This window comes from Harmonia axyridis, chromosome 4, assembly GCF_914767665.1.
Source record: "Harmonia axyridis chromosome 4, icHarAxyr1.1, whole genome shotgun sequence".
NCBI lineage: Eukaryota > Metazoa > Arthropoda > Insecta > Coleoptera > Coccinellidae > Harmonia > Harmonia axyridis.
This window is the reverse complement of record NC_059504.1, coordinates 5514384-5540690: the sequence shown is the minus strand read 5'-3', so window position 1 is coordinate 5540690 and position 26307 is coordinate 5514384. Positions and strand designations below refer to the sequence as shown.

The 26307-nt window shown below is 36.4% G+C and overlaps 1 protein-coding gene across 1 annotated transcript in view; it reads left to right on the top strand.

Annotated features, from left to right (window-relative positions):
- LOC123678757 (GTPase-activating protein) overlaps positions 1-25031 on the top strand; it is a 36885-nt gene extending 11854 nt beyond the window's left edge. Inside the window, exons 4-11 of the mRNA XM_045615946.1 lie at positions 4286-4478; positions 5976-6124; positions 19911-20331; positions 21105-21340; positions 21531-21637; positions 21702-21945; positions 22905-23228; positions 24314-25031. Of these exons, the coding sequence (XP_045471902.1) occupies positions 4286-4478; positions 5976-6124; positions 19911-20331; positions 21105-21340; positions 21531-21637; positions 21702-21945; positions 22905-23228; positions 24314-24422 (1783 nt within the window). The 3' untranslated portion in view covers positions 24423-25031. The remainder of the gene's footprint in view (positions 1-4285; positions 4479-5975; positions 6125-19910; positions 20332-21104; positions 21341-21530; positions 21638-21701; positions 21946-22904; positions 23229-24313) is intronic.
- Positions 25032-26307: the final 1276 nt, after the last annotated feature.

Genomic DNA, 26307 nt, shown 5'->3' with positions numbered 1-26307 from the left:
CATAGATAGAGGGAGTATATACGCAATTTTTACATGTCTCCAACATGGTTAGATTATGTTGTCGGATTGTGATATATTTTCAAATCCACAATTTCACTATATCATTATGATATATTATATTGAATGGAATATATTTATTTGAGCGATTCCCGATTAAATATGCAAATTTGAATATTTGGAATCCGATATTTTTCCTGATTATCGAATTTATAATAAGCAGAATATTTATTATTTTCTGTATCTACCTGCTGAAATTCAAGGTTTGGCAACTTTTGCTCTCCTAATGTCATCGGTTGTTTCACGTCGTTTGGCGCGCTTGATGTTTGTTTTCTATATTTCTGATATATTTAGGTATTTATTTCAATTTATTTTGAGTTTATATGAAACTTTGATTCACTACGGGACTTAAGAGTTGCATTCTTTGTGAAGAAACTCGCGAATTGAGTGAAATATCGTATCACTGATATGTTTTCATTTCCGCGCGCTTCATGTCAAATTTGATAGTTCATATTGGGGACAAAATTTGCTTACTGAAAATTACATATGCTCCCTCTATCTATGTTTATTACTCTGAGGTGTTGATCGAAGTCAATCACTGAATAATAATCAAATATGTCAAAATCATAGATTTACTGAAAAAAACTCCGATTCTTGCATATTTTCCCGATCGATGTCTCTTTCGTGATCGATGCTAAATCTGCAAGCTGCCATCATCTTTAACGGAACGTTTCGACATAAGCCAAGATAAAATATTCCGCGTCGTTTCGAAATCTGTGCAGCAGTAATTCAACTTCGTGTGTCATTCGAAGTATTGTGCCATCTAGCTGTATTTGGCGTTCATTGAAATGCTACAGTCATATTATTAAGTCAGCGAACAAGAGGAACGTTTTAGGACTGTCCCAAGGTCCTGAACGCATACGGAACAAGACCAAAACTAAAGTTGTATCGTTGAGTAACTTCCTAGACTGTCGGCTATACCCGATAAAGACACTAAGTCACTTCCTACATTTCTTGGGTTCTTTGTGATTTCCTGATATCGACTCCGAAAGAGGCAGAAATCATATATTTACTTCCATTTTTACGCAACTTTGATCGTATTCTATGGTGGATACGAAACTGAACATAGAAAAATTGTGAAAAAAATGATGGTGACCATGACTCACATTTTATTGAATATTTCTGTAGAAAAAGTTTCTTTCGGTTTCTCCTGATTTAAAGTTTTTCCTCGATAACTCTTAAAATATTCATTTTAAGTATAGGGTTTACTGGAGTAACTCCCACTCCTTTTATACGTAGAATCGACTAAAATAAAAAAATTATAGGTTTCAATCTGAAAATCTTGGGTTTTGATGAATTTGAGTTGTCCAAGTTCAGGATCTCCTTTTAAAGGCTCTGTACATTTTTGATCCAAACTGCAAACAGTCTCATAATACTAAGTATTTGCAGAATCGAATATGAAAAAGGTTTTTTTGAAAAAACTTTTTCTGCAGAAATATTCAAAAAAATGTGAGTCCTCTTCATCACAATTTTTTGCATAAGAATCCCATTAACTTATGAACCGTTGAGTTTTCACCCAAGTTATGGCATATAGCTGAAATTGCCACCAACAAAGCTATCTAATGATGCAATAATATACTCGGTGTGCCATTTGAAACAAGCAAGTAGTAATATGTTTCCGGTATAACCGGAAGTTGTAGAGATCTGAAAATATTTCAGGGAGAAAGATCATTGTCTCAAACCCCAACATCAAATTTTCAGCACAAAATTGTGTTCAATTCTAATAGGCTTTCGCGGTGAATCACCCTGTATTTGACGAAAACTCAATATCTTTGAAACGGGTGACATTTTCAAAAAAACCTTAACGGTATACTTTTCGACAAAGCTGTGGCTAAAAAATGATTGGAAAATATAGGTTGTTCCATTTAAAATACACCAAAAATTTTGTCTGTAAGTCTTATAGTGCTCGAGATTCTCTCAGTAAGCATCGAATTTAGGACACCCTGTACACAATTCTTTTGTGGAAATAAATACTGCATTTCCGCTTCACTCTCAAATGAATGTAAACTCATACCTACTAGAACTCCTCTACGAGCGTATAGAATCACTGGAAGAACACCCTCAGCTCAGTGTTCTTCTTAATTATGATCATCACACCTGCACGAACAATGTTCTAAAAATTCCATTGTCTCATTTCCGTCTAGACTAGACGCTCCATGCTTTCTGTGTCCCTTAGGAAGTAGACCTTGAATGGAGGAAAAACGGATAAGTGCTTCACTTTTGTTGTGATAAGAGATATCGATGATGAATTCACATAAATATTCCAGATCTTTTGTGGTTGATTTTCTATTTCTATTAACATATTTTTGTATGGAACGAAGTTCTATGTTTGTTAGTATTCCTAACTTGATTGATTTCTGAATACTCACTGTAAAAAATCACTTCCATTCGATCTATTCCATCAGGTTATGGGCCCAGGAACTCATTTTTGGAAAAAATGTCTTGGCATTCTGAATGGAATGAAAGCAATAAATTGAACCAGATAGAAATAGAGGTATAATGTATGGAATTTGTGTTGTGATCATATGAGGCTGTATTTATTTGATGCCATGTATGGTCAGACATGTCGAAACGAAATCCTTGATGGTAATATCGAGTAGTTTATATGCTAAAACGTGTAAAAGTGAGTTGATTTGAAACTACAACCCTTCTTGTTCCTGTTGTTAACACAATCTCATTCTCGAAGGTATACATAGTGATGTTTCAACTCTAATATTACTGTACCCAAATGTTGCGTATCGTTTGATTTCTTGATTATTTCATCTAAAAAAATTAGGAACTGTGTCGGACCCAACACTCTTTCTTGTCTTAACTCTATTGTCTCAAACAATTCTGCTTCTGGAATCGTCAGTAAATACTCACAATTCCAACAGAAATCAGAGAATTTATTGCCAATATGAACAATAAAGTAGACGTCAGGGTAGGAAATTTTTCAAAGCTGGAATTTTGACAATTGTAAAATATCGGTGACGTCAGTTGGGCAGGCATGCTGGCAGCAGATAAAATAAGTTGAAGAGATGATAATGTTCCTTTCCTGTTTGATCTTTAGTGTTGATACTTCAGCTTAATTTTGAGAAAGAAAGTGATGAGGGAGATGTTAGGTAATGGTTAGAAATTGACATCTTTTGTGGTCTTAAGCATATTTCCTTTTAATAGCCATGTACACTTATGGCTTCGAATATCAATCAGTAAATCCTTTTCTTCTGCTTATTGGATAGGAACTACAATAATAAATATCAGTGATCATATCGGTAATCGCTTATGTCATGATATGAACGATGTAAGCGAGATAGTAATAGCAGACCTAATTGGATTAACTATACTTCGTTCTATATACAATTATATCGGTTGTATACAGCAATAATGTATTTGAATTACACACGTTGCAAGAACTAATAAAAACAAATCTAGCCGAATGTGAGTTTTTGCACCTGAACGATAAAGAAATTGAAATAGTTGGCAGATCTGAAAATAAAAATTAAATAATATCAAAAAAATCCCCCAAAATTTGACTCATTTTTATGAGATATCAACGAACCGCAAAACACCTGATGACTAACCGGAAGTGTTTCAGAAACCGATAATAACTTATTTTACCTCTCAGTTTTTTTTTTGTCCAGTATTTCACATAAAGAGGTATAGTTTATGTTTTCATTAATGGACATACTCATAGAATCAAGAGAGTACCGGAAATTTCGATGGTAACACTCTGAGATCAAGTTTTTGAAATGTGAAGTCGCAAAAAAACTCATTGAACTCAAAATAAAAGCAAGCCGTTCAGTAGGTTCATAATTCCAAGTTATGTCATCGACTCAAAGTTGTGTTAAACAAGGTAAATAGTTTATTGGCGTGCAGACAAATTTTCAATTCTGGAAAAAGTACCTCCTCGAGCGGGACTCGAACCTACAACGTCCGAATCACTAGTCCAACGCTCCATCACTAAGCCAGCGAGGAAGTTGAAAGCTCCAACTGCATACGAGAAAAAGTGTAAAACTTTATTTTGCGGCTAAACTACTTCTAATAATTTTTTTTTTTTTTGAGAAATCTGTATTCGAAGATCCCCATTCAATGTATCCAATAAAGGGGGTTTGAAATATGTATTTGTGTTTCACAAAACGATGACAAATGATCAACAAGTCAATAGATTATGACAATCATCACAATAAACATTCAGTGAAAACCTTATAGTTGACCTTTCGGATATCTTGAATTTTTCTCATCTTTTCAGGTACTTCCTTCAGCCGAGATCCACGAGGAATCGACCATTCTTCAACCACTCCACACCCCCTGGAACGAGACTATCCGGTGATAATTTTTTAGGCTCGCTCCGGCTCCAGGTCCAATATACCGAAGATAGGGTTTTTCCTTCGCACGTCTACGAACCTCTCAGGAGGTTACTCTTACAAAGCGTCAATACGACGGTGAGTGATCTTATTTCAAACGTATTCTATTAGGTGTAGTAAAAAGAAATCCATTATTTGATTAATATGTATCTCACGTTGAATGAGCCCGAGATTTCGTACTACAAAAACTTTTCTGACAGTTTGGTGATAAGTTGGCTCAGTTCAGTTTGAGAGCGCGATAAAGATGTGAAAATGCAAGCTAGTCAAGTGAAAATGTATAAAGCGTTTATGGTCCTGATACTGCAACAGCCAATCACGCGCAGTTTTTTTATTTCGATGTCAAGGATGCACCACGCACTGAAAGGCCAGTTATCGAAAATGTCATCAAAATCATGGACATTGTCGAGTCCGACCATCATGTAGGCACTGTTTCGATTGCCCAAGAGCTGAATATTGCACAAAAAACCGTTTGGAACCATTTGCGTAAGGCTGGTCTCAAGAAGAAGCTCGATGTATGGGTACCACACGAGTTAACGCAAAAAAACCTCATGGACCGAATTTCCATCTGCGAATCGCTGCTGAATCTCAACAAAAACGACCCATTTTTGAAGCGGTTGCTGACTATTACGACAACGTCAAGCAAAAACGGTCATGGTCGAAATGCGGTGAGCCGGCGGAAACAGTGGCCAAGCTAGGATTGACGATTAGGAAGGTTTTGCTATGTGTTTGGTGGGATTGGCAGTAATTATCTACAATGTGCTCCTTCCCTACGGCTCAACTGTTAACTCGAAACTGCACTGTCAACAATTGGACCGTCTGAAGGAAGCAATCGCCAAGAAGCGGCCAGCTTTGGCCAATAGGAGAGGAATTGTGTTCCACCAGGACAACGCCAGGCAAAACACATCGATAGTGACTCACCATGAGCTCCAGTAGCTTGACTGGGAGGTTCTTATGCATCCATCTTATAGTCCGGACCTGGCACCATCTGTTCCTGTCCATGGCGAACAATTTTGTTGGGAAAAAAACGCTTCAACAGAGGCTTGTGAAAATCTACTATCCCAATTTTTTTGCCAATAGGGACGAAACCTTCATGACAGAGGCATAATGATATTACTTTCGAAATGGCAACAAGTTATCGAACAAAACAGCGCATATTTGATGTGCGCTTCATATTTCTGCAACCAAAATACTTTCTCACTATTATAAAAAGTCAATTCAAATTAGAGATTAGCGTGATATTCACATTGGATAGAGTGAGAGATAATGAGAAGACACAGACGATTTAATAATGAAACCGTGTATGTAATTCGCAGTATTTTCAATGACTAATTCAATTGATAGATAATTCTAAGAATCTCAGAATGGTTAACTCAACTGTAACTGAGCGAAAATTCAATATTTAAATTTTCAGATTCTCAATATTCTTGTTATAATATGGTTATTGTAAGTGTTTCACGAAATACTAAAAATAGACTACTCTCAGTGTGTAGATTGTATGCTTAATACCTTCTGAGATTACTTCTCTGTGGTACAATATGGGATGAATTCTCGTTTAACTTGTATTTTTCATTTCAGCCCATAACTTCAAGCGCAGTGTACATATTAGGAGAGGTGATATCCAGTAAGATGGATATTGCACAACCGTTAGTGAAAATCTTCATGCACCATAATGAGATAGTGTCAATTATAAGGTTGTTGGCCAATCATGAAGTGTCAGGTTTAACGTGAGTATTGATGCTAATTATATCCTTTTATTGATAGTTCATGAACTTCGATGACAACCTTCAACATTATTTGAAAAAAAAACATTAAAAATCCAACTGAGAGATGAAAATAATTGTAATACGATAATATAAATAGAATGATACCATTTTTAAAATGGTTATAATAGCAACACTGTGTTATTTTTTGACATTTCTGATGTCATTTGTGTTCAGCGAGTTATGCCATTCAATCAATGTTTAGAAATCAATTTCTGAACGTTGCAGAAACGTGTTCCTTTCTATGATTGAATGGCATAACCTACTTAACATATATGACATAAGAAATGTCAAAAAATCATCAACAGTGTTGCCATTATAACCTCTTCGAATCGAATCATTCCTATTGGAAGTCCCTTATTTTATTGCGAATTTCTACTCTAATAGTTTCAAAGTAATGAAGTTACGAATATTTAATTTATAAGATATAACCTCAAAAGTTGATTGATCACATTTAATAATGAAATATTCATTATCGGATTATTTCAATGAGAGATGTTTCGCGAAGCAGAGAAATAATAAACCATTGTGTTAAATTTGCAGTGTGTGTATCAAATAGACAGGAAGAAATAATTGAAAATTCGACGGAGTGTGGTTGTGATAACCTCATTTATCCTTATTTCGGTGCTCGAACCAGATGTTGAATTTAGCATTGCACTTAAAAATCCTCTCGACCAAATGATTCACATCCTGGTGTGATGGTATCGACTATTTTTAATCTCTGCTGAATTTTCCGAGGTTGGTTTTGGTTTGAATTTTGGTTTATTGTTTCTTATAATGAACATCCTAAGTGCAGTCCGATAATCGAATCAAAAATCCGTTTATTGGTAGTTCTTCGAAATTTAGTGGCCAACGGGATTTTTTAAATAATGGTTTCTATCCGGTTTGGTTCATTAATAATAATAATAATAAAGTTTATTTGCTTTCAACACAACCTAATTGTTCCCAATAATAAACTTTCGGGATCTTCTTTGATGAAAAGTTCAGCAATGTGGTATAATTTAAGTGAAAACTCAACAGTAAATGAATTGATAATATTTAAAAAAAAAATGGTGGTGTATTAGACTGTTTGCGGTTTGGACCAATAATGTACAGGGTGTTTAAGAGAAGATCTTGAACTTAGGCAACTCAAATTAATCAAACTCAAGATTTTCAAATTACAACTTATACAGGGTGATTCACCGGAATGGCCCATTATAAGTTTATGAAGAACTAATCATAATTTTGAGCTGAATATTTGGGGTTTGAAACAATGATCTTTCTCCCTAAAATATTTTCAGATCGCTACAACTTCCGGTTATAAAGTTTAATAGGCCATAGCGGGGAATTGGGATTCACGGCTTGACTTGATATTCAAGCTACTTGGCTTGAGATTGACTTGATTTCAAGTCAAGCTCAAGTCAAGTAGTAATTTTTCAATGTAAGATCAAATACTTTATAAATAGATAGTCCTACTTGACATGGCATTAAAAATTACTACTTGACTTGAACTTGAGTTGATTTCAAGTAATACCAAGTCGAGTAGCTTGAATATCAAGTAAAGCCGGGAATCCCTAGCAGTGAATCACCCTGTATTTAATATTATTGATATTCGTGGATCAACTAATGATTAAAACAATGCATATCCTTTTCACATTTATTCTTCAAAACATGAAATTTACCTTTTTTCTTTCTTACCCACTTACTTGCATCTACCGTTAAAAACTATCTTATGTATTCTAACCTAACTTTTATCTATGTTCTTGAGAACACAGAACCTTTTATTGAAAGGTGAATATTATCCTCTAACAAATATTTACGTTTTTAATATTTTTTTTTTAAAAACGTCCCAAATATCAGAACCCTCCAGTGGCGTCACACTTTTTTCATAAGGTAAAATAGTAGCGTTACCCGCATAGCGTTCATTTCGAAAATTAACCGCCTAGCAGCAATTGCATCAACCGGCTCTAGCCGCCTCTGATGAATCATGACGCTCCATCTGCTTTTATCGTTCGTTTCCGGCGTTTCTGCCGGCGCTATGCATTGGGCGTCGAGCGCTGTTTTCCTGTCGCCCGCCTCCGCCCCCGTACGCGCGTCTAAATATTTTACACGAACGATAACGAACCGGCTAGCTTTCTCGCACCTGTGGACGATCGATTCGAACGTCATCGTTATTAGAAAAAGAAAAAAAATTGCGAATTTTACGACATTGTTTTCTATTTCTCTCTATTTCATATACAGTGTATCAATTTGAAGAGGAACCATCCTTGAGAGGGATTACCACCAAGTGGCTTTCCGCGTAACAGGCCCCGGTCTACCATAGTAAAACACATTTTTTTGGCAAAATTCTATTTTGATATTCAACATAGTTGCGTTCGAGGGTGATACAGCGATTATAGCGATCTTCCAATTTTTCGATACCATTTTTGTAGTACGATTTGTCTTTTGCTTCAAAATAGGCCTCAGTTTCGGCGATTACTTCATCATTGGCGCTAAATTTCTTTCCAGCAACATTTTTTTGAGGTCTTAGAACAGGAAAAAGTCGCTGGCGAATACGGTGGATGCAGAAGCAATTCGAATCCCAATTCATGCAATTTTGCCATTGTTTTCGTTGATTTGTGACACGGCGCATTGTCTTGATGAAACAGAATCTTTTTTTCTTCAAATGGGGCCGTTTGTTAACGATTTCATCCTTTAAACGATCCAAGAACGCTATATAATAATCGCTGTTGATGGTCTGGCCCCTTTGGAGGTATTATTGGATATTATACCTTGCGCATCCCAGAATACTGATGCCATAACCTTGCCAGCTGACTGTTGTTTTTTCTCCCTTTGGATTCGGTTCATCGTGTGCACTCAGCTGACTGTCGATTGGACTCGGGAGTGAAATGATGGAGTCATGTTTCATCCATTGTCACATATTGACGCAAATATTCCGATTTATTGCACTTAATCAGCTTCAAATACTGCTCAGAATCATTAACACGTTGTTGCTTTTGATCTATTGTGAGCTCGCGCGGCACCCATTTTGCACACAGCCTTCTCATGTACAAATATTCTTGAATTATATCATGTACACGTTCAGATGATATCTTCATAATGTCTGCTATCTTGACCAACTTCATTTTACGGTCATTCAAAATTATTTTGTGAACTTTTTTGATTTTGTCGTCGGTGACAGCCTCTTTTGGGCGTCCACTGCGTTCGCCGTCTCGGTGCTCATTTTACCACGTTTAAACTTAGCATACCAATCAATGATGGTTGATTTTCCTGGTGGAGACCCCGGAAACTCTTCATCAAGCCAAGATTTTGCTTCAACTGTAGCAAAAAGCAATATTTCATCAGCACACGAAATTCTTATTTTTCATCTTTTTTCAAATAACAAAAGTAGCTACACTCACAACGCAATATCTCACAAACTAATAGTCGGACTGCTGTCAAATTTTGACACGTATCGTTTGAAGGTTGGTATTAACTAAAAATCATAAGGATTTAATACCAGCACCGCCATCTGTGCATCAGACCGGGGACTTTTCAATTGGCCTAATACGCTTGGGAATTTTTATATAGAGAAACAACAACGCAAACATAAACACGAATGTCGCTATCGAAAACTGGATTCGTCCCTGTTTTCTAAATAAAGATAATTGTGTACCGAAATGAAAACAATGTATTCTTCGGCCGTGAAATTGCTCTTTGGCGTATCTCTGTTCCGAAATAACAATTCCGGGACCGGGACACCATCATCCCCACGTGCGATCGATTTTAACACCGTGGGCGGCAAGGTGAGGCCTCGCTCCGTTCGCATTTTCACGGAAAATGGGCAGGTTTTCATTTCATCTGTTTTAATGGCGATTGGAATTGCTTTTGTTCGTTGTTTTGTTGATTACAGTTGGGTTTTTTTTATTTTTTTTTTTGGTTTGTTATTTGTGTTTTATTTTATTATTCAGGGTGTTAATCCTTGTTGAAGGGGAGTCCTTCATGTGAACAAGAGCTCTTAGGCCTTTTTTTGTGGAAAGTTATACGCTTTCAAAAAGAGAAAAGAAATACGTCACAACGTGACATTCACCTACTAGATTTTTTCGATTCTATTCACTGAAAATAATGAAATATAACCATGAAATTAGTATGAAATTGACATATTCTCACACGATTTTGTTCTACAAGGTATGATATTAGGCCAATTGAAAAGTCTGATGCACAGATGGCGGTGCTAGTATTAAATACATATGATTTTTAGTTAGTACCAATCTTCAAACGATACGTGTCAAAATTTGACAGTCCGACCATTTGTTTGTGAGATATTGCGTTGTGAGTGTAGCTACTTTTGTTATTTGAAAAAAGATGGAAAGATAAAGAATTTCGTGTGCTGATAAAATATTGCTTTTTGAAGGTAAAAAATACAGTTGAAGCAAAATCTTGGCTTGATGAAGAGTTTCAGGGGTTTGCACCAGGAAAATCAACCATCATTGATTGGTATGCTAAATCCAAACGTGGTGAAATGAGCACTGAAGATAGCGAACGCAGTGGACGCCCAAAAGAGGCTGTCACCGACAAAATAATTTTGAATGACCGTAAAGTGAAGTTGATTGAGATAGCAGACATTGTGAAGATATCATCTGAACGTGTACATCATATCATTCACGAATATTTGTACATCAGAAAGCTGTGTGCAAAATGGGTGCCGCGCGAGCTCACAATCGAACAAAAGCAACAACATGTTAATGATTCTGAGCAGTGTTTGAAGCTGTTTAAGTGCAATTAACCTGAGTTTTTGCGTCCAATCGATAGTCAGCTGACTGCTGAGTGGATTGCTCACGATGAACCGAATCCAAATCGAGGAAAAACACAACAGTCAGCTGCCAAGAGTATGGCATCAGTATTCTGGGATGGGCAAAGTATAATATTCATTGATTGTTAAAACCAGAATGAACGGATTTTCCACAGAAATAGAGAAAACATTTTACAGCATCATTGCTAGAGGGTTGATTTCTTCCAAGTTTTACCATGAAAACAACATAAACAATTCAATAGTCCGTTTTACCATATCTTCTTTCAATCAACTGTCCAATATTCCTAGGCATCTCACGAATCTTGTCATTGATGAAATTTTAAGGCATATCGTTCCATTCTTGCTGAAGGACTAAACACAATTTCTGAAAAGTTGAAGGTGGGTTTTGGCGATTGGATATTGCTTTCTGTTTATAGAAAACAAAGCGTTGGTTGGCCCATCTTTACAGGATTTTGTTTACTTAAAATAATCCGAGGTATCTCTCATTTTATGTGGTACCTTTAATTTAGAAACACCATGTAGGTATATAACAATTAATTTTGATATACGCTTGTAAGTTACCGCTCACTTGGCTATCACGGTTTCATAATAATCCAAATCTGATTCATACAGTTCACTTTTAAGGTTTAACCTTGTTTCGGAATGAACGCGGCATCTAACTGTGAGTTTTTTTCATATCACTTTAAATTCCACGTCCGTCCAGAGAGCTACAATTCACACCCATGCACGCCATAACGAGAACGAAAACAATATCAACGATGTCGCACGTATGCACGATATCCGTTTGAACCTACATACTTGTTTTTTTTTCGGAAACGCATCCCAAATTTTGATTTTGACCTACCTATACCGATACGGGTCGTTCGAACGTCCAAAAATCTAGCCTACGCCGACTGTTGGTGACATCCAGCGACAATATTCCATTTCATTCAGAATTTTGTTCTCGCCCACTGTTGTAGGATGCCATATGTTTTTTTTTTCGGTATTTTATTCGAGGGAAAATGAATTATATTCCTATTATTGTTAATTCTAAGTATATTAACTGACCCAGAAACTGCAAAACCCAGGAGCTGTTTAATTATTATTATTTTTTTTTTGTGAAACGTAGATAGTATAGCAAGGAGTAAATGATTGAATTTGGAGAAAAACATTGTTTCATGTAAACAATTTATGTTACCTAAATATTGTAGTCGTTTTTTGCAAGTTTTTTAAATTTTACAAGAAACCAGCTGTTCGAAAAGATCCAAAATCGATATTTAGTTGTTGTTAAAATGCCTAGAGCACGTGTACGCGGAATTTATCGCCAGCTAAACGAATTTGAAAGAGGTAGAATTATTGGTCTACGGGAGGCGGGGTTGTCATTTCGAGAAATCGCTAACCGTACGAACAGAAATCCAACTAATGTTATGTGAAGTTGTCAAGAGTGGTTTGATAATGCCCAAAATCGAAGAAGAGTAGGTACCGGACGACGAAGGGGTACAAATGAAGTTCAAGATGACGTCTAAGACTTATGGCCATTAGAGACCGATTTGCGACAACTCGATTTTTGGCTGATGAGTGGTTAGGAGAACAAGGTCATCCTGTAACAGTCCGAATGGTTTACCGAACCGGATAAGGTCTTGTGGACTGCAGCATTATTGACAGGGGCGGATCCAGGCGATGTCTGAGGGGGGGGCCATAGAAAGTCACGGCTCATATCGATTAGCAAAATAGCGGAATATTTTGTTGGTGCCTATCGAGACAAGTGTTTTTTTTATAGAAAGATGTATTTTAGTGAATCATATCATATTCAGTTTCCAAAATTTTTGTAGTACAAAAACAAGTTCAAACAATTTCATGAATATATGTAGATTTATTTCATGAGAAAACACGGGCACAAGAAAGCATGAGGTATAGAAAAAAAATCATAATTTTTGCACAAAAATCAATACTTCAATTACCACAGTTAGAATGATCCCATTCAGGTCGAATATGCGCCGTTCTGTTCTATAACTTGTTGCTATTTTGAATGTTTGTGTATGCCTCATCATTGAAGCCCTAGTCGCTATTGGCAAAAAATTGAGACAGTCGAATTTCACAAGCCTCTGTTGAAACGAATTTTTCATCAGCAAAATTGTTTGCCATGGACAGCAAGAAGAAAAACTCTAATGTAACGTATTTTTTCTTTGTTATAATGTCCATCTTTAACGCGCGCTCGAACTAAACTGAGTGAACTAATCACAAAACTGTCGCGAAAGATTATGTAGTACGAAATCTCATCTTTCTAATGCCATTTAGTGGAACCCGATCGGACTTTTTAAACGCGAAGTACAGATAACTAAAGCTATCTATTGGAAAAAAAATATTAAAAAATAAATGAGTGCGTATTTTTGGTAATTCAGGATACACTTTTATATTTTTGAGGTCCGCGAGGGGGGGGGCATGGCCCCCATGGCCCCCCCCCTGGATCCGCCCCTGATTATTGACCCCATCTTGTGTTACCTGTGACTGTTGAGCATCACCGGCAACGATTACATTGGTTCAGAGAACGTTAACATTGGAATGTGGAATGGCATCAGGTCGTCTTTTCTGATGAATCTCGATTCTCCTTGGGTGCACATGATGGCTGAAGAAAGGTTAGACGACATTGGGGAGAAAGACGTGAACCTCAGTTTGATGTTGAGCGTTATGTATACCGGACAGTAGGCGTTATGGTATAGGGTGCTATTGCACATGAAAGTAGGTCACCTTTAGTCTTTATTCGAGGTGACATGACAGAGCAGCGCTACCTTCAAGAAATGGTGGAGCCATATGTTCTCCCTTACCTTAACCGGCTCGAGAATACAATATCTCAGCAAGATAATGCCCGACCTCATGTTGCCAGAGTTAGTTTAAACTTTTTCGAAGCGACCCATGTGAATCTTTTGCCATGGCCGACCAGATCCCCTGATTTTTCGCCCATAGAGCATGTTTGGAACATCATGGGAAGAAAGCTTGGAAATTTACCCCAGCACCCACGGACTTTGACGGCTCTGAGACATGAAGTACAGGTAGCTTGAGATAGTATCCCTCAAGAAGAAATAGACCATCTTATTACATCAATGCCGAGACGTGTTAGGGAGTGTATAGATAATCGCGGTGGACAAACACATTATTACTAAATTTATTAAAAAAAAATTTGTAAACCCTTCGTTTTTCCTCCAAATTCGATCATTTACTCCTTTATATACTATTTATGTTTTACCAAAAAAGTTTAAAATTTAAACAGCTCCTTCTGGGTGTTGCAGTGTCTTTGTCAATTAGTATAAATCTTAATATTGCCATTGGGATGAAAATTTGTTCTTAATTAGGAAATTGTACACTTAAGGTATAAGAACATGTTATGTCACCTGTAAGGAAAACTAATTTTCTCTCGATACATTTTAAAATGTTTTTCATCCATGTTTCCGAAATTTGGACGCGCATTCTTTGAAACTTGGTAATACTGAGAAAACAAAAAGTATGGCAGTGAAATTCAGATCCGGCACTTACTGATGGCGTGGTATATTTCGACAATATTCACCAATGCAAAATCGAGTAGAACATAAATAACCACTGCAATTGTCGGAAGTGCATTTCGAACAGCCAAAACTAATTTTCCGCCCGGAATCCGAATACGGATAGCCCTCAAATCGAATAAACCCATTTCCATTGATGAATTCCAGCGTTGCTGATAGCGGACGCAATCCACTCGGCCATTATTATTAAACCATATACTCGCAGCGTGGCCTACTGCCCACCACTTGCTGCATACACGGGCTGGCGTTTTCAATTTGCAAATTCCAGTAGGTGGACCAGTCTGGTATAATTGTTTATTGAAACGGCTTTCAGACGTTTCCGCTGATGTGGTGGCACACGAGAATTATCCGCGACAATAAATTCAACTTACTTTTTTTCATTTGAGGATGGTTGCGCAATTTTCCTTCCTCTGCTTTTCATCGTCCGGTTAATTTACACAGCGATCTCTCAAGGTTTTTCGCTTTGGTTGTTTGAGAAGGTATGGACAAATAGGATAAATATTTTTCTCTAATTCTGTGGTTATTCCGTTCATTCTTCCACATCTTGTAGAACAAAATCGTGCGAGAATATATCAGAAACGCACAGTTTTCATGGTTATATTTTATTATTCTATGTTGGTACTCCGAACTTTCCGCCACGGCTTTATCTGTCAATTCATCAAATTGCCTTAAAGAAATCAGTTCTGCCAACCAACATTTTTCAATGCAAAAATCACTAAATTATATTTATGGAAATATTTCATTAATTTCAATGAAAATGCAATGAATTAGAGAAAATAATGTATAATACTCGTACAGAAGGCTCATTCTACCACTCGTTCATTCCAAAACTCGCCACTTCGTGGCTCGTTTTTGAATTTTGAACTCGTGGAAGAATATCAATGCCTTCTGCACTTGTATTATAAATAACTATTCTTGATGTATCGGGTGTCTCAAATTCGTTGAGGTGATCTCAGAATCCCTTTCCATTTAGGTGTTGAATTTACATCCAATAAGTTCAAATGAAAATCGTACTCTGCGCCTACAGTGGGTATAACTTTACCCTGGCCATGGTAAAACCTTGGTTAAGGTAGATGGAAAGAATTACACATTCTTGAACTCAGAATGTGAGAGGGATCATTTGATGAGGAGGAATCTAAGGAAAGTAACATGGACCATCCTCTACAGAAGGAAACATAAGAAGGTTCAAGAGGAGGAAACTACTAAAAAACGTACCAGGAGGACTCGAACATTCCAAAGGCTATTGCAGAAGCTTCTTTAAATGACTATGGCTAACAGATATCAAAGGTCTGAAGTCAGGAACGCCCAGAGAGAACAAGCTATAAGGGCTGCCAAAGAGCATAAGAAGAGCCAAAAGGCTACCAAGAAGGCTGCCGCTCCAGCTAAACCCAAGGCTGTACCTAAACAGAAATCAGCCAAGAATGTGTCAAAGGCTGCACCACGTGTTGGAGGCAAACGATTGAGATCCTTCGAGCTAGAAAAAAATGAATTTGGGCTCTATTATTGAGTGAATAAATTTGATGAAAACCGTAACCTCATAAATTTTACAGTTTCCAAACTATTAGAGAAAATGAAATGAAGAGTTCTCAATACTTCTTAATTACTTTGAGACTGCAGCCTATTCCTCCCCCCAAATACCAACAATTCAGTTGGAGTTTATCAATGGGAAGATCATTATGCCTCTAATGGATTTTCGTTTATAATTTATAACCTATCATCATTTATTGCTTTTATTGATGTGACACTACACAATAAAACTGCTAAAAATCAAGTAGCTTGATATGATTCAAGTACTTAATAAATAAATACTTGATTTGAGATTGAAAAACTACTACTTGAATTGAGCTCGACTTGAAATCAAGTCAAGCTCAAGGCAAGTAGCTTGAAAATTAAGCCAAGCCGTGAATCCCCATAGAGAACAAATGCATTGAATATAATAATAATAATGACAGCGCAGAGAAATTCCTCTTTTTCGTGTATAAGCCTTAACAATCAATCATCTAGCCAATTCACTCAAAATTAAAATCCAGAACCCACTAGTATCGAGTAGCATGCAGCGCCATCTAACGAACGAAAGTCGGTGCTCAACGAAAACAGCCGCTACTTCAACGTGAGCGAACGAAACTCATCTATCATCGGTGAAACACTTGATTCCTTGAAATTGTAGCGTCCTCCAACGTTTATTTTTAGCGTCGAGGAGAAAAAAAAGGTAGAATTATGCCCACAAATGTGCACAGGCGGTGTCTGATGAAGAGAACGCCCACGCTTAAAACATCGCGACCGTGTGTGTGTGTGTGTCGGTTTTAATGCAAATTTGTCTTGTACGTAATTCTACGTACGCCCACCATCATCAGTCCCTTGAATCAATACTGACTACAAATTAAAGCAGGGAAAACCTCGACGAGCGTACCGTTCGAGCGGGAACGGGGGAAAATGAAATGCGAATACATAATATGGGGGTTCATTACAAAAAAACAAAAAAAATTGGAAAATATTTGCATTTTTAGTTCTTCGGTATCTACGCTCGGAGTTAGATTACCTTTGGCGTTATTTGTTAGCATAATGCGCAGCCAGGATTTTGTTTTGAGGGGCTGAACATGGAATGATTTAAGCGAGAAGGAGGAGGTGTTAGGTTGTCAGTTGTATGAAAAAATAGAAAAAAAAGAAATTCATTCGGAGAATAATTTTAAATATTCATAGATGGATTTTTGAGAGATCGGAAATTTTGGAGCCAGATGTTCCTATTGCTTTGGAACCTTTTCCGAGTAGCATAATTAAAAATACGTAAACATATGTAAAGGTTGTTTTTTTTAGAGATATAGAACTTTAAATTGCAATAAAACAACGATGAATTATTCGATTGACATGAATTTTATTTATCCGCAAGATAATCTTGTAGCATTACATTTTAAATATGATTTCTGGCATATGACCGCCACGGCTGGCTCGGATGTAGTCCAATTTTCGATTATTTTTTCCAACATTTGTGGCCGTATATCGGCAATAACACGGCGAATGTTGTCTTCCAAATGGTCAAGGGTTTGTGGCTTATCCGCATAGACCAATGACTTTACATAGCCCCACAGAAAGTAGTCTAGCGGTGTTAAATCACAAGATCTTGGAGGCCAATTCACAGGTCCAAATCGTGAAATTAGGCGGTCACCAAACGTGTCTTTCAATAAATCAATTGTGGCACGAGCTGTGTGACATGTTGCGCCATCTTGTTGGAACCACAGCTCCTGGACATCATGGTTGTTCAATTCGGGAATGAAAAAGTTAGTAATCGTGGCTCTATACCGATCACCATTGACTGTAACGTTCTGGCCAACATCGTTTTTGAAGAAGTACGAACCAACGATTCCACAAGCCCATAAAGCGCACCAAACAATCAGTTTTTCTGGATGTAACGGTGTTTCGACATACACTTGAGGATTAGCTTCACTCCAAATGCGGCAGTTTTGTTTGTTGACTAGCTATTCAACCAGAAGTTCGCTTCATCGCTAAACAAAATTCGCTTATGAAAATCGGGAACAACGGCAATCTCATTTTGGGCCAAATTGCACTATTTGCAAGCGTTGTTCAGAGTCTATTCATGATGAATTGCCAAACCAATCTGAGAATAAATCACTTGACAGATGTTAAATCGGTCGCCATCTTGAACAGTAATGCCAACTTAAAGTTATATACCTCGAAAAAAAACACCCTATACAATAAATCGTGTGAAATTGGAAGTGTTTTCAATAGCACAGATTACAGTTTATTGAATCGACTCTACCTAAATACTAATATTTTAGGGAACAACTTCAAATTGAGTGAACAATTGGAACACCCGTATGTATAACAGTTTTGTGGGTTAAGTAAACAATTAACAACAATTGAGATTACTTTGCATCCAAAAACTGCTGATTTAGCATATTCAATTTTTACATCGCCTTATCAGCAGACCCCAATAAATCTACACGATTGTATTCGACAGATTTGACGATCGTAAAAGTCATCAACTAATAAAGATTTCTGACCACAATGTCGTAAAACCGCAGTCTCGCTCTCGCATATGTCATTCAACAAAATCCATTGTTTATTATATGAACGGAACTGGCTATATTAACAAGCACCCAATAGTAGGCTCGGTTTGTACATTATAAAGAACAATACTTTTATGCGACTTGAATTGAGGAGACAATAATCGAAACAATCGAGAATGTCGTTGTAGTGTATATAACGATAATATGAGGACCTATAATTAAAATGGCATAAGTGGCGGAGAAGCGACTTAGGTTCGCCTTCTGAATCTTTAATACAACTGGAGAGTGGATTGAAAAACTGCAGATTTTACACAATGAATTATGTTGACAGTACTTCTTGTCTTTTACCCTCAGACTAATAAAAATAAAAGGTGTTTTTTTTAGAGCTATAGAACTTTAAATTGCAATAAAACAACGATGGATTATTCGATTGACATGAATTTTATTTATCCGCAAGATAATCTTGTGGCATTACATTTTAAATATGATTTCTGGCATATGACCGCCACGGCTGGCTCGGATGTAGTCCAATCTGGACGTCCAATTTTCGATGACTTTTTCCAACATTTGTGGCCGTATATCGGCAATAACACGGCGAATGTTGTCTTCCAAATGGTCAAGGGTTTGTGGCTTATCCGCATAGACCAATGACTTTACATGGCCCCACAGAAAGTAGTCTAGCGGTGTTAAATCACAAGATCTTGGAGGCCAATTCACAGGTCCAAAACGTGAAATTAGGCGGTCACCAAACGTGTCTTTCAATAAATCGATTGTGGCACGAGCTGTGTGACATGTTGCGCCGTCTTGTTGGAACCACAGCCCCTGGACATCATGGTTGTTCAATTCAGGAATGAAAAAGTTAGTAATCAAGGCTCTATACCGATCACCATTGACTGTGACGTTCTGGCCATCATCGTTTTTGAAGAAATACGGACCAATGATTCCACCAGCCCATAAAGCGCACCAAACAGTCAGTTTTTCTGGATGTAACGGTGTTTCGACATACACTTGAGGATTAGCTTCACTCCAAATACGGCAGTTTTGTTTGTTGACGTAGCCATTCAACCAGAAGTGCGCTTCATCGCTAAACAAAATAAAATGGACGTAGTGCGCGATACGTATTCCGCACAGAACCATTATTTTCGAAATAAAATTGCACTATTTGCAAGCGTTGTTCAGGCGTGAGTCTATTCATGATGAATTGCCAAACCAAACTGAGAATAAATCACTTGACAGCTGTTAAATCGGTCGCCATCTTGAACAGTACTGCCAACTTAAAGTTATATACCTCGAAAAAAATCACCCGTTATATCACAATCCGACAATGTAATCTAACCATGTTGGGGACATGTAAAAGTTGCGTTTACTCCCTCTATCTATGAATAATCCCAATAATAAATCGATTCTTTTATTTCCAGTGACGCTACAACGATATTCCGAGGCAACACTCTCGTCTCCAAGATGATGGACGAGGCGATGAGACTCATAGGCATCCAGTACCTCCACAAGACCCTCCGGCCCACGTTGGAACTCATCTTCAACGAGAAGAAGCCCTGCGAGATCGACCCGACTAGGGTGAAGGACTCCAACACCATTCAGACCAACCTGGCCAATCTGAAGTGTTACATCCAGAAGATCTTGGACGCCATCACCCAAAGTGCCGTCTACTGTCCGGCCCTGATGTGTCAGATCTTTTACAACCTGAGGGAGTGCGCTCTTTTGCATTTCCCGGCCAACAGAGAGGTGAAGTACTCGGTGATATCGGGATTTATATTCTTGAGGTTCTTCGCGCCCGCCATATTGGGTCCTAGGCTGTTCGACTTGACCACTCAACAAATAGTGAGTATATATTAATATGCAGGGTATTCCAAGTTCAAAACCTATTGGATATCTCTTGAGAACAGCTCATTTGAAATCTGAGATTTGAACTATCCTCACAGAGTTACATATCTCTCGAAAATTGTAAAAAAAATTGGACCATAACTTTTGTTTTTCAAATTAGAACCCTATTTTCTATGATTGCGCTGGATTCTGGATAGGGTTCTCCTCCCTTAAACAAAGTAGATTTTCGTTTCCACCATCTAATCTAGAGCAAGCGGTGGCAAATAACAATGTAGTGGAAGCTTGCTGGGCCCATAACCTGAGGAAATTAAAATAAATACACCAAAAATAGAATTAATTGACACAACGTATAATTGTGTCAAAAAATAACTTACTAAAGGGAGAAATGAATATTCAAAAGGACAGATTGTCTATGAAAGGAACTAAAATTATATTCCTTTCTTTTATAAAAAACCAAAATTTCAAAAAAATCAGTAAAATATTAGAGAGTATCGAATAATATCGTAATTCCAATTCTCAGAATTCAAATAGGCCCAGTTCTCCAGAAACGTCCTGCTGGTCCTCAAACTTGGGAGTTAATCTTCATTGTCAAAATAAAACCTATTTTATGTATAATTCTAATTGGTTTTTTTTCTAATCATGTAAATATATCTAGTTTTCTTTTGCTCACATTTCATGATCCAAATTAAATTGGGTTTTCTCTTTTCAAAACAAATATACTACTACATTCCATTCATTTGAATATTGTTAAATTTTTAATTTTTTCGTAGGATAATCAGACGAATAGGACTCTGACCCTCATTTCAAAAACCATCCAATCATTAGGTAATTATGTCAGTAGTAGATCGACCCAGCAAGTGTGTAAAGAAGAATACATGGAGCAACTGTACAAAATTGTATACACAGAAAAACATATTATGGCCGTGAGACAGTTCTTGGAAATTATCTCTGCAATCGCCAATCCAGAAACTATCCAAAATGATACAGCAGTACTTCTGAAAGAAGGGTAAATATCTATACTTTTTTCAAGTAGTTATACTTGATAACTATGACTAATACCTTTTTCTTACGCTTGCTAACAGAGAAATTAAAAGGTGAGCAATAGAAATTGTTGTGAGCAATATCTGTTAACACTAATATCTTCCTTTATTTATAGATATCAATAAAACCACTTCATTCGAATTTTGCTTTTTCAGATTGATGATAAAGCGCGCCCAAGGTAGAAAAAGATTTGGAAGAAAAAATTTCAAACAAAGATACTTTAAATTGACGACTCATGATCTCAGCTATTCCAAAAATAGACGTGAGTTTTATATCTTTCGTTTATTGTTCTCCAATATAATTAATAATCAATTTCATTGTTTCAGATAAGGACGCGTTATGCCAAATACCGCTTTCGAATATTTTAGCTGTCGAGAGGCTAAACGAAAGATCCTTCAAAATGAAGAACATGTTTCAGATAATTCAGAGGGAGAGGGCTCTGTATGTGCAAGCTCCGAATTGTGTAGAAGAGAAAGAATGGGTGGATCTTTTAACAAAAATCTGTCAGACCAATTCTAATAGGCTGAAAGAGTATCATCCGTGTGCATTTCTCAATGGACAGTGGCAATGGTGAGTATCTTGGAGCAATTAAGGGTATGGTCCGTATATCGCCGAGAATTTAAGAGCGGTTACTAGTGGTTTTCAATATCTGAGGTAACATGCTTCGTATTAACGCTTGACACTTGTCAATGGTCAACTAAATTTTTCATTGACAGAATTTTGGAGGTTATAAATGGTTGATCTCTTTTAATTTGTGAATAACTAATAGTTCTTAATAGTTCTGAAGACTATTTGTTTCATAATTGAAATAATAAAGTTTTTGAGTATTAGATGTCATTGAAAATATTCATAAACAATAATCTGAAAATTAAAATGACAACTGCCAACCGGAGTGGGCGTGGTTACCGATCCTAACCAAAATAAATGTACGGTTGCTCTGGTGACAGATAACTCACCGAAGTTTGAAGAAATAGTCACCGGTTTTAAGCAATTTTTACGTGTCCCCAACATGCTTAGACATTTTTGTCGCATTGTGATACATTTTCAAATTCACAATTTTACTATATTTATTTGAATGATTCCCGATTAAATATGAAAGTTTGAATATGTGGAATTCGATATTTTTCCAAAATATGGAATTTGTAATGAGTAAGTCTGTATCTACCTGCTGATATCCAAGATTTGGCACCTAAGCGTTATTATTCCGATCCTTTTGTCATCGGTGGTTCTACATGGTATGAAAGTTTCTTGATATTTTTAGGTATTCACTTCAATATATTTTGAGTTAATATGAAACTTTGAGTCACTATGGGACTTTGAAGTGTGTTCTTTGTGGAAAAACTCGCGAATTGAGTGAAATATCCTGATATGTTTTCATTTCCGCGCGCTTCAGGTCCAATTTGATAGTTCATGTTGGAGACAAAATTCGCTTATTGAAAATGACATATGCTCCCTCTATCTCTGAGGTTATTATTTAGTATAAAACATTTTTAATTCGGTAATCAATTAACAAATCATATTCTTTTCAGTTGTAATTCCCAAAATGAACTAGCACCAGGTTGTAATGCCGTTTCCACTTTAGATAATAACTTCCACATGTCTTTAGACCCAGAACGTGATTTACAGAGGATACATTCGTTGATAATGGGCCACCTAGATTTCATAGAATCGTTTATAAATTGGTGCGAAGGAGACAGAGTCTACTCTGGTCCTCTTCCAAAAAGTATTTCTGGGGTGGATCTTCAAAGCTGTTATAATATTCTGTTAGAAATAAGGGAGATAGCTTATCAGATCGAAAGACAACACAGGATATATAACAGGACTTTGGCTAGGGACACCAGATATGGAAGCAAGTAAGTGATATTTTGTTACTTCTGCAGTGTTATTTGATGAAAAATCAATATTTTATTTTGAAGATGTATTACTTAGCGTTATTTTTCTACAAGAATTAACAAGCATCAAAATTCATCTAGATGTTGAACCTATTTTGTGGTTCTTTGCTGAATATCTTTTATACATGTGAAACTTTCAGACAAAACGGGTGATTTTTCAGATTTATACCTACTTGATTTCGAGAGATCGCGTCTATTTCAGATGGCGCATACATCGTTTATATTTGACATTTCTCTCGATTCTCGGATCTCGTGACCTTTGAGTATAGAACAATAATATTTCATATTCTATGCTTGTAACAATAATCAATACTCTGTCATTATATTCCATTCATTTCATTGAAAATTCGATAGGAACTGAATTGTAATTTATTGTGAAAGTTTGTAAAGTCTAAAATCAGTATTTCATTTTTAAACGGCGCCAGACAGATAGCGGGTATTTGAAAATTTCTGAAGAGCGCCACCTTACAGAACTCTGGTGAAGCAGAACACCAAAGCAACAGGTGGATATCTCAAAAAGTCTGAAACAAAATCGTATCATTACACACACCAGGGATTCTATGCATCTTAGTTGTGAATGTGATATTCATTAATTTTTACGAGATGATAAAATTGAATCTTCAAACCGAACTCACTTTTGTAAGATTTTCTACCTCTAGGAGGAGAACTGGGCACACTGGAATCAGTTCCTTCTTTAGAAGTCGACGAAGGATCATAATCTACAAGTTTGACATGTTCAGCTTTACTGATAACTGCTGGTTTCACCGGTGATATTTTCGAAGTGAATTCTTCTGTTTCTTCTACACTTCTACATCGTTTATATTTGACATTTCTCTCGATTCTCGGCTCTCGTGACCTTTGAGTATAGAATAATATTTTATATTCTCTGCTCGTAATAATCTTCTATACTCTGTCATTATATTCCATTCATTCCATTGAAAATTCGATAGGAACTGAATTGTAATTTATAGTGAAAGTTTGTGAAGTCTGAAGTTAGTAGTATTTCATTTTTAAACAGGTATTTCAATTCATTCTTTTCCTTTCAGAGCTGCCCCTATTGGTGACGACAATTATCTCTTGGCTTCAAGAATGAATTTGGATATTAGAAAATGCGGCCCATCAGATCAGGACGACTCCATGTTCCTCAGACCTTAACCCAGTGATACTATTTAATTATAGTATGGTACACATACTGAAGAAAAGAAATCGAAATAATCTCAACAAGGGTAGCACAGAAGTAGGTGTTTGACCTAATAGCTAGATTTATCGTATGAATCGTTGGACCTTACTAAAAGTAAAATCAAAATTTTTGGAATACGTCCTAAAATTTTACAATTTTATTTTAAATTGACTATAGTTTAAGCATTATCAATTATGCTTATTTGATTCTTTGATTAATTGATCTGATTTGCTGCAATCATTGTTCATGTTCATCATTTCCATGATGAACATGAAAATTGACAAAATCATTTGAATTCTGGCTATTAGTACTGATGTTATCGCCAAAACAATCAGAAACTAATGCTTCGATGTGCTCTCAATCTCAATCCAAAGACTGGAATGTAATTTTAATAAGCAATCAGAAACACCAAGTGTTTCTTACCGATTCTTGGAGATGGATCGAATATTATATTTTAATAATGTAGACTTATGTACAGATTTTTTTATTGAAATTCTTTATAATTTTTAACAAATCTGACAATCCCTTAGTTTTGTATTATAGATATTTAATTTTTGTAAAATAAAAGTACAAAGGGATCTAAATCTGTGTCTTAGCAGAACTATGTTAGGGAAACTTGAAATTGAGCGTAAAGTTGTTTACAGGGTATGAATGAGCAATACGAGAGTGTAGGTCAGTGGGAACGATTGAAATGCAAAACAGTTCTGAAAATTGGCAACATCAAATACAATAAATTATTTGATGTCTTAAACACTGGTGTGTTCACTTACTCTTGGAAAACGACTTCTGAAAGAAACAGCCTTCTTGGATTTTAATGGTATTGGTCCGTTTTCACTTGATTTCAGCATCATTCATTAAGGCTAAGATGCATAGAAAACCTGGTGTCTACTTATACCTGTAAAACTTTCAAACAAAACTGGAGATTCTTCTGATTTATACCTACTTGATTTCGAGAGATCGCGACTGTTTCAGATGGCGCATACATCGTTTACATTTGACATTTCCCTCGACTCGTGAACTTTAAGTATAGAGCAATAATATTTTATATTCTATGTTCGTGACAATCTTCCATAGTCTGTCATTATATTCCATTCGTTTCATTAAAAATTCGATAGGAACTGAATTGTAATTTATCATGAAAGTTTGCAGTGTCTCAGTATTTCATTTTTAAACGACACCAGGCATCTGCCTGAAGAGCGCTACCTTACAGAACTCTGGTTAAGGTAAACACCAAAGCAACAGTTGGATATCTCAAGAAGTCTGAAACAAAATCTAATCAGTGCACACTCCAAAGTTTCTAGGCATCTTAGTTTTCTACTACTTATAAACATTGAAGAATAAGGTTGACAAAAAATTATTTTAGTAAAATTCACCAGGTTTTCTGTGGATCTTAATTAAGGCGCTCACTTCGTCTTTCTGTCAATGTCGTTTTGAGGTTAAATCAACAATAACAAGATCAATGACTTTTGACAGAACAAATGAAAATTTTAACGCGATGCTGTTGATTGGTCAATTCTTGTATAGCGCCACCTTAAGGAAGAAAAGGGACCCATGCTGCGCCTGAGTCGCCAAAATTATCTCAAACAAAATCTTATCAATGAACACACCAGTATTTTAGACATATTAATCATTTCTCATATTCTGAGTAAATCAGTGTCCTCAACCCAGTAAGAAAGTTGATCGTAGTCATAGAACTGAGGTTGCAAAAAGATCGAAAAATCAATAGAAATATATTTGTAACATTTTTAAAGAACATTCACATAATTAGATATTCGATTCACCAATTCTAACATACACTTTAGTATTTCACTCCATTTTTACCTTAATTTATTTGACAATTGAAATATAATGGCCATAGAG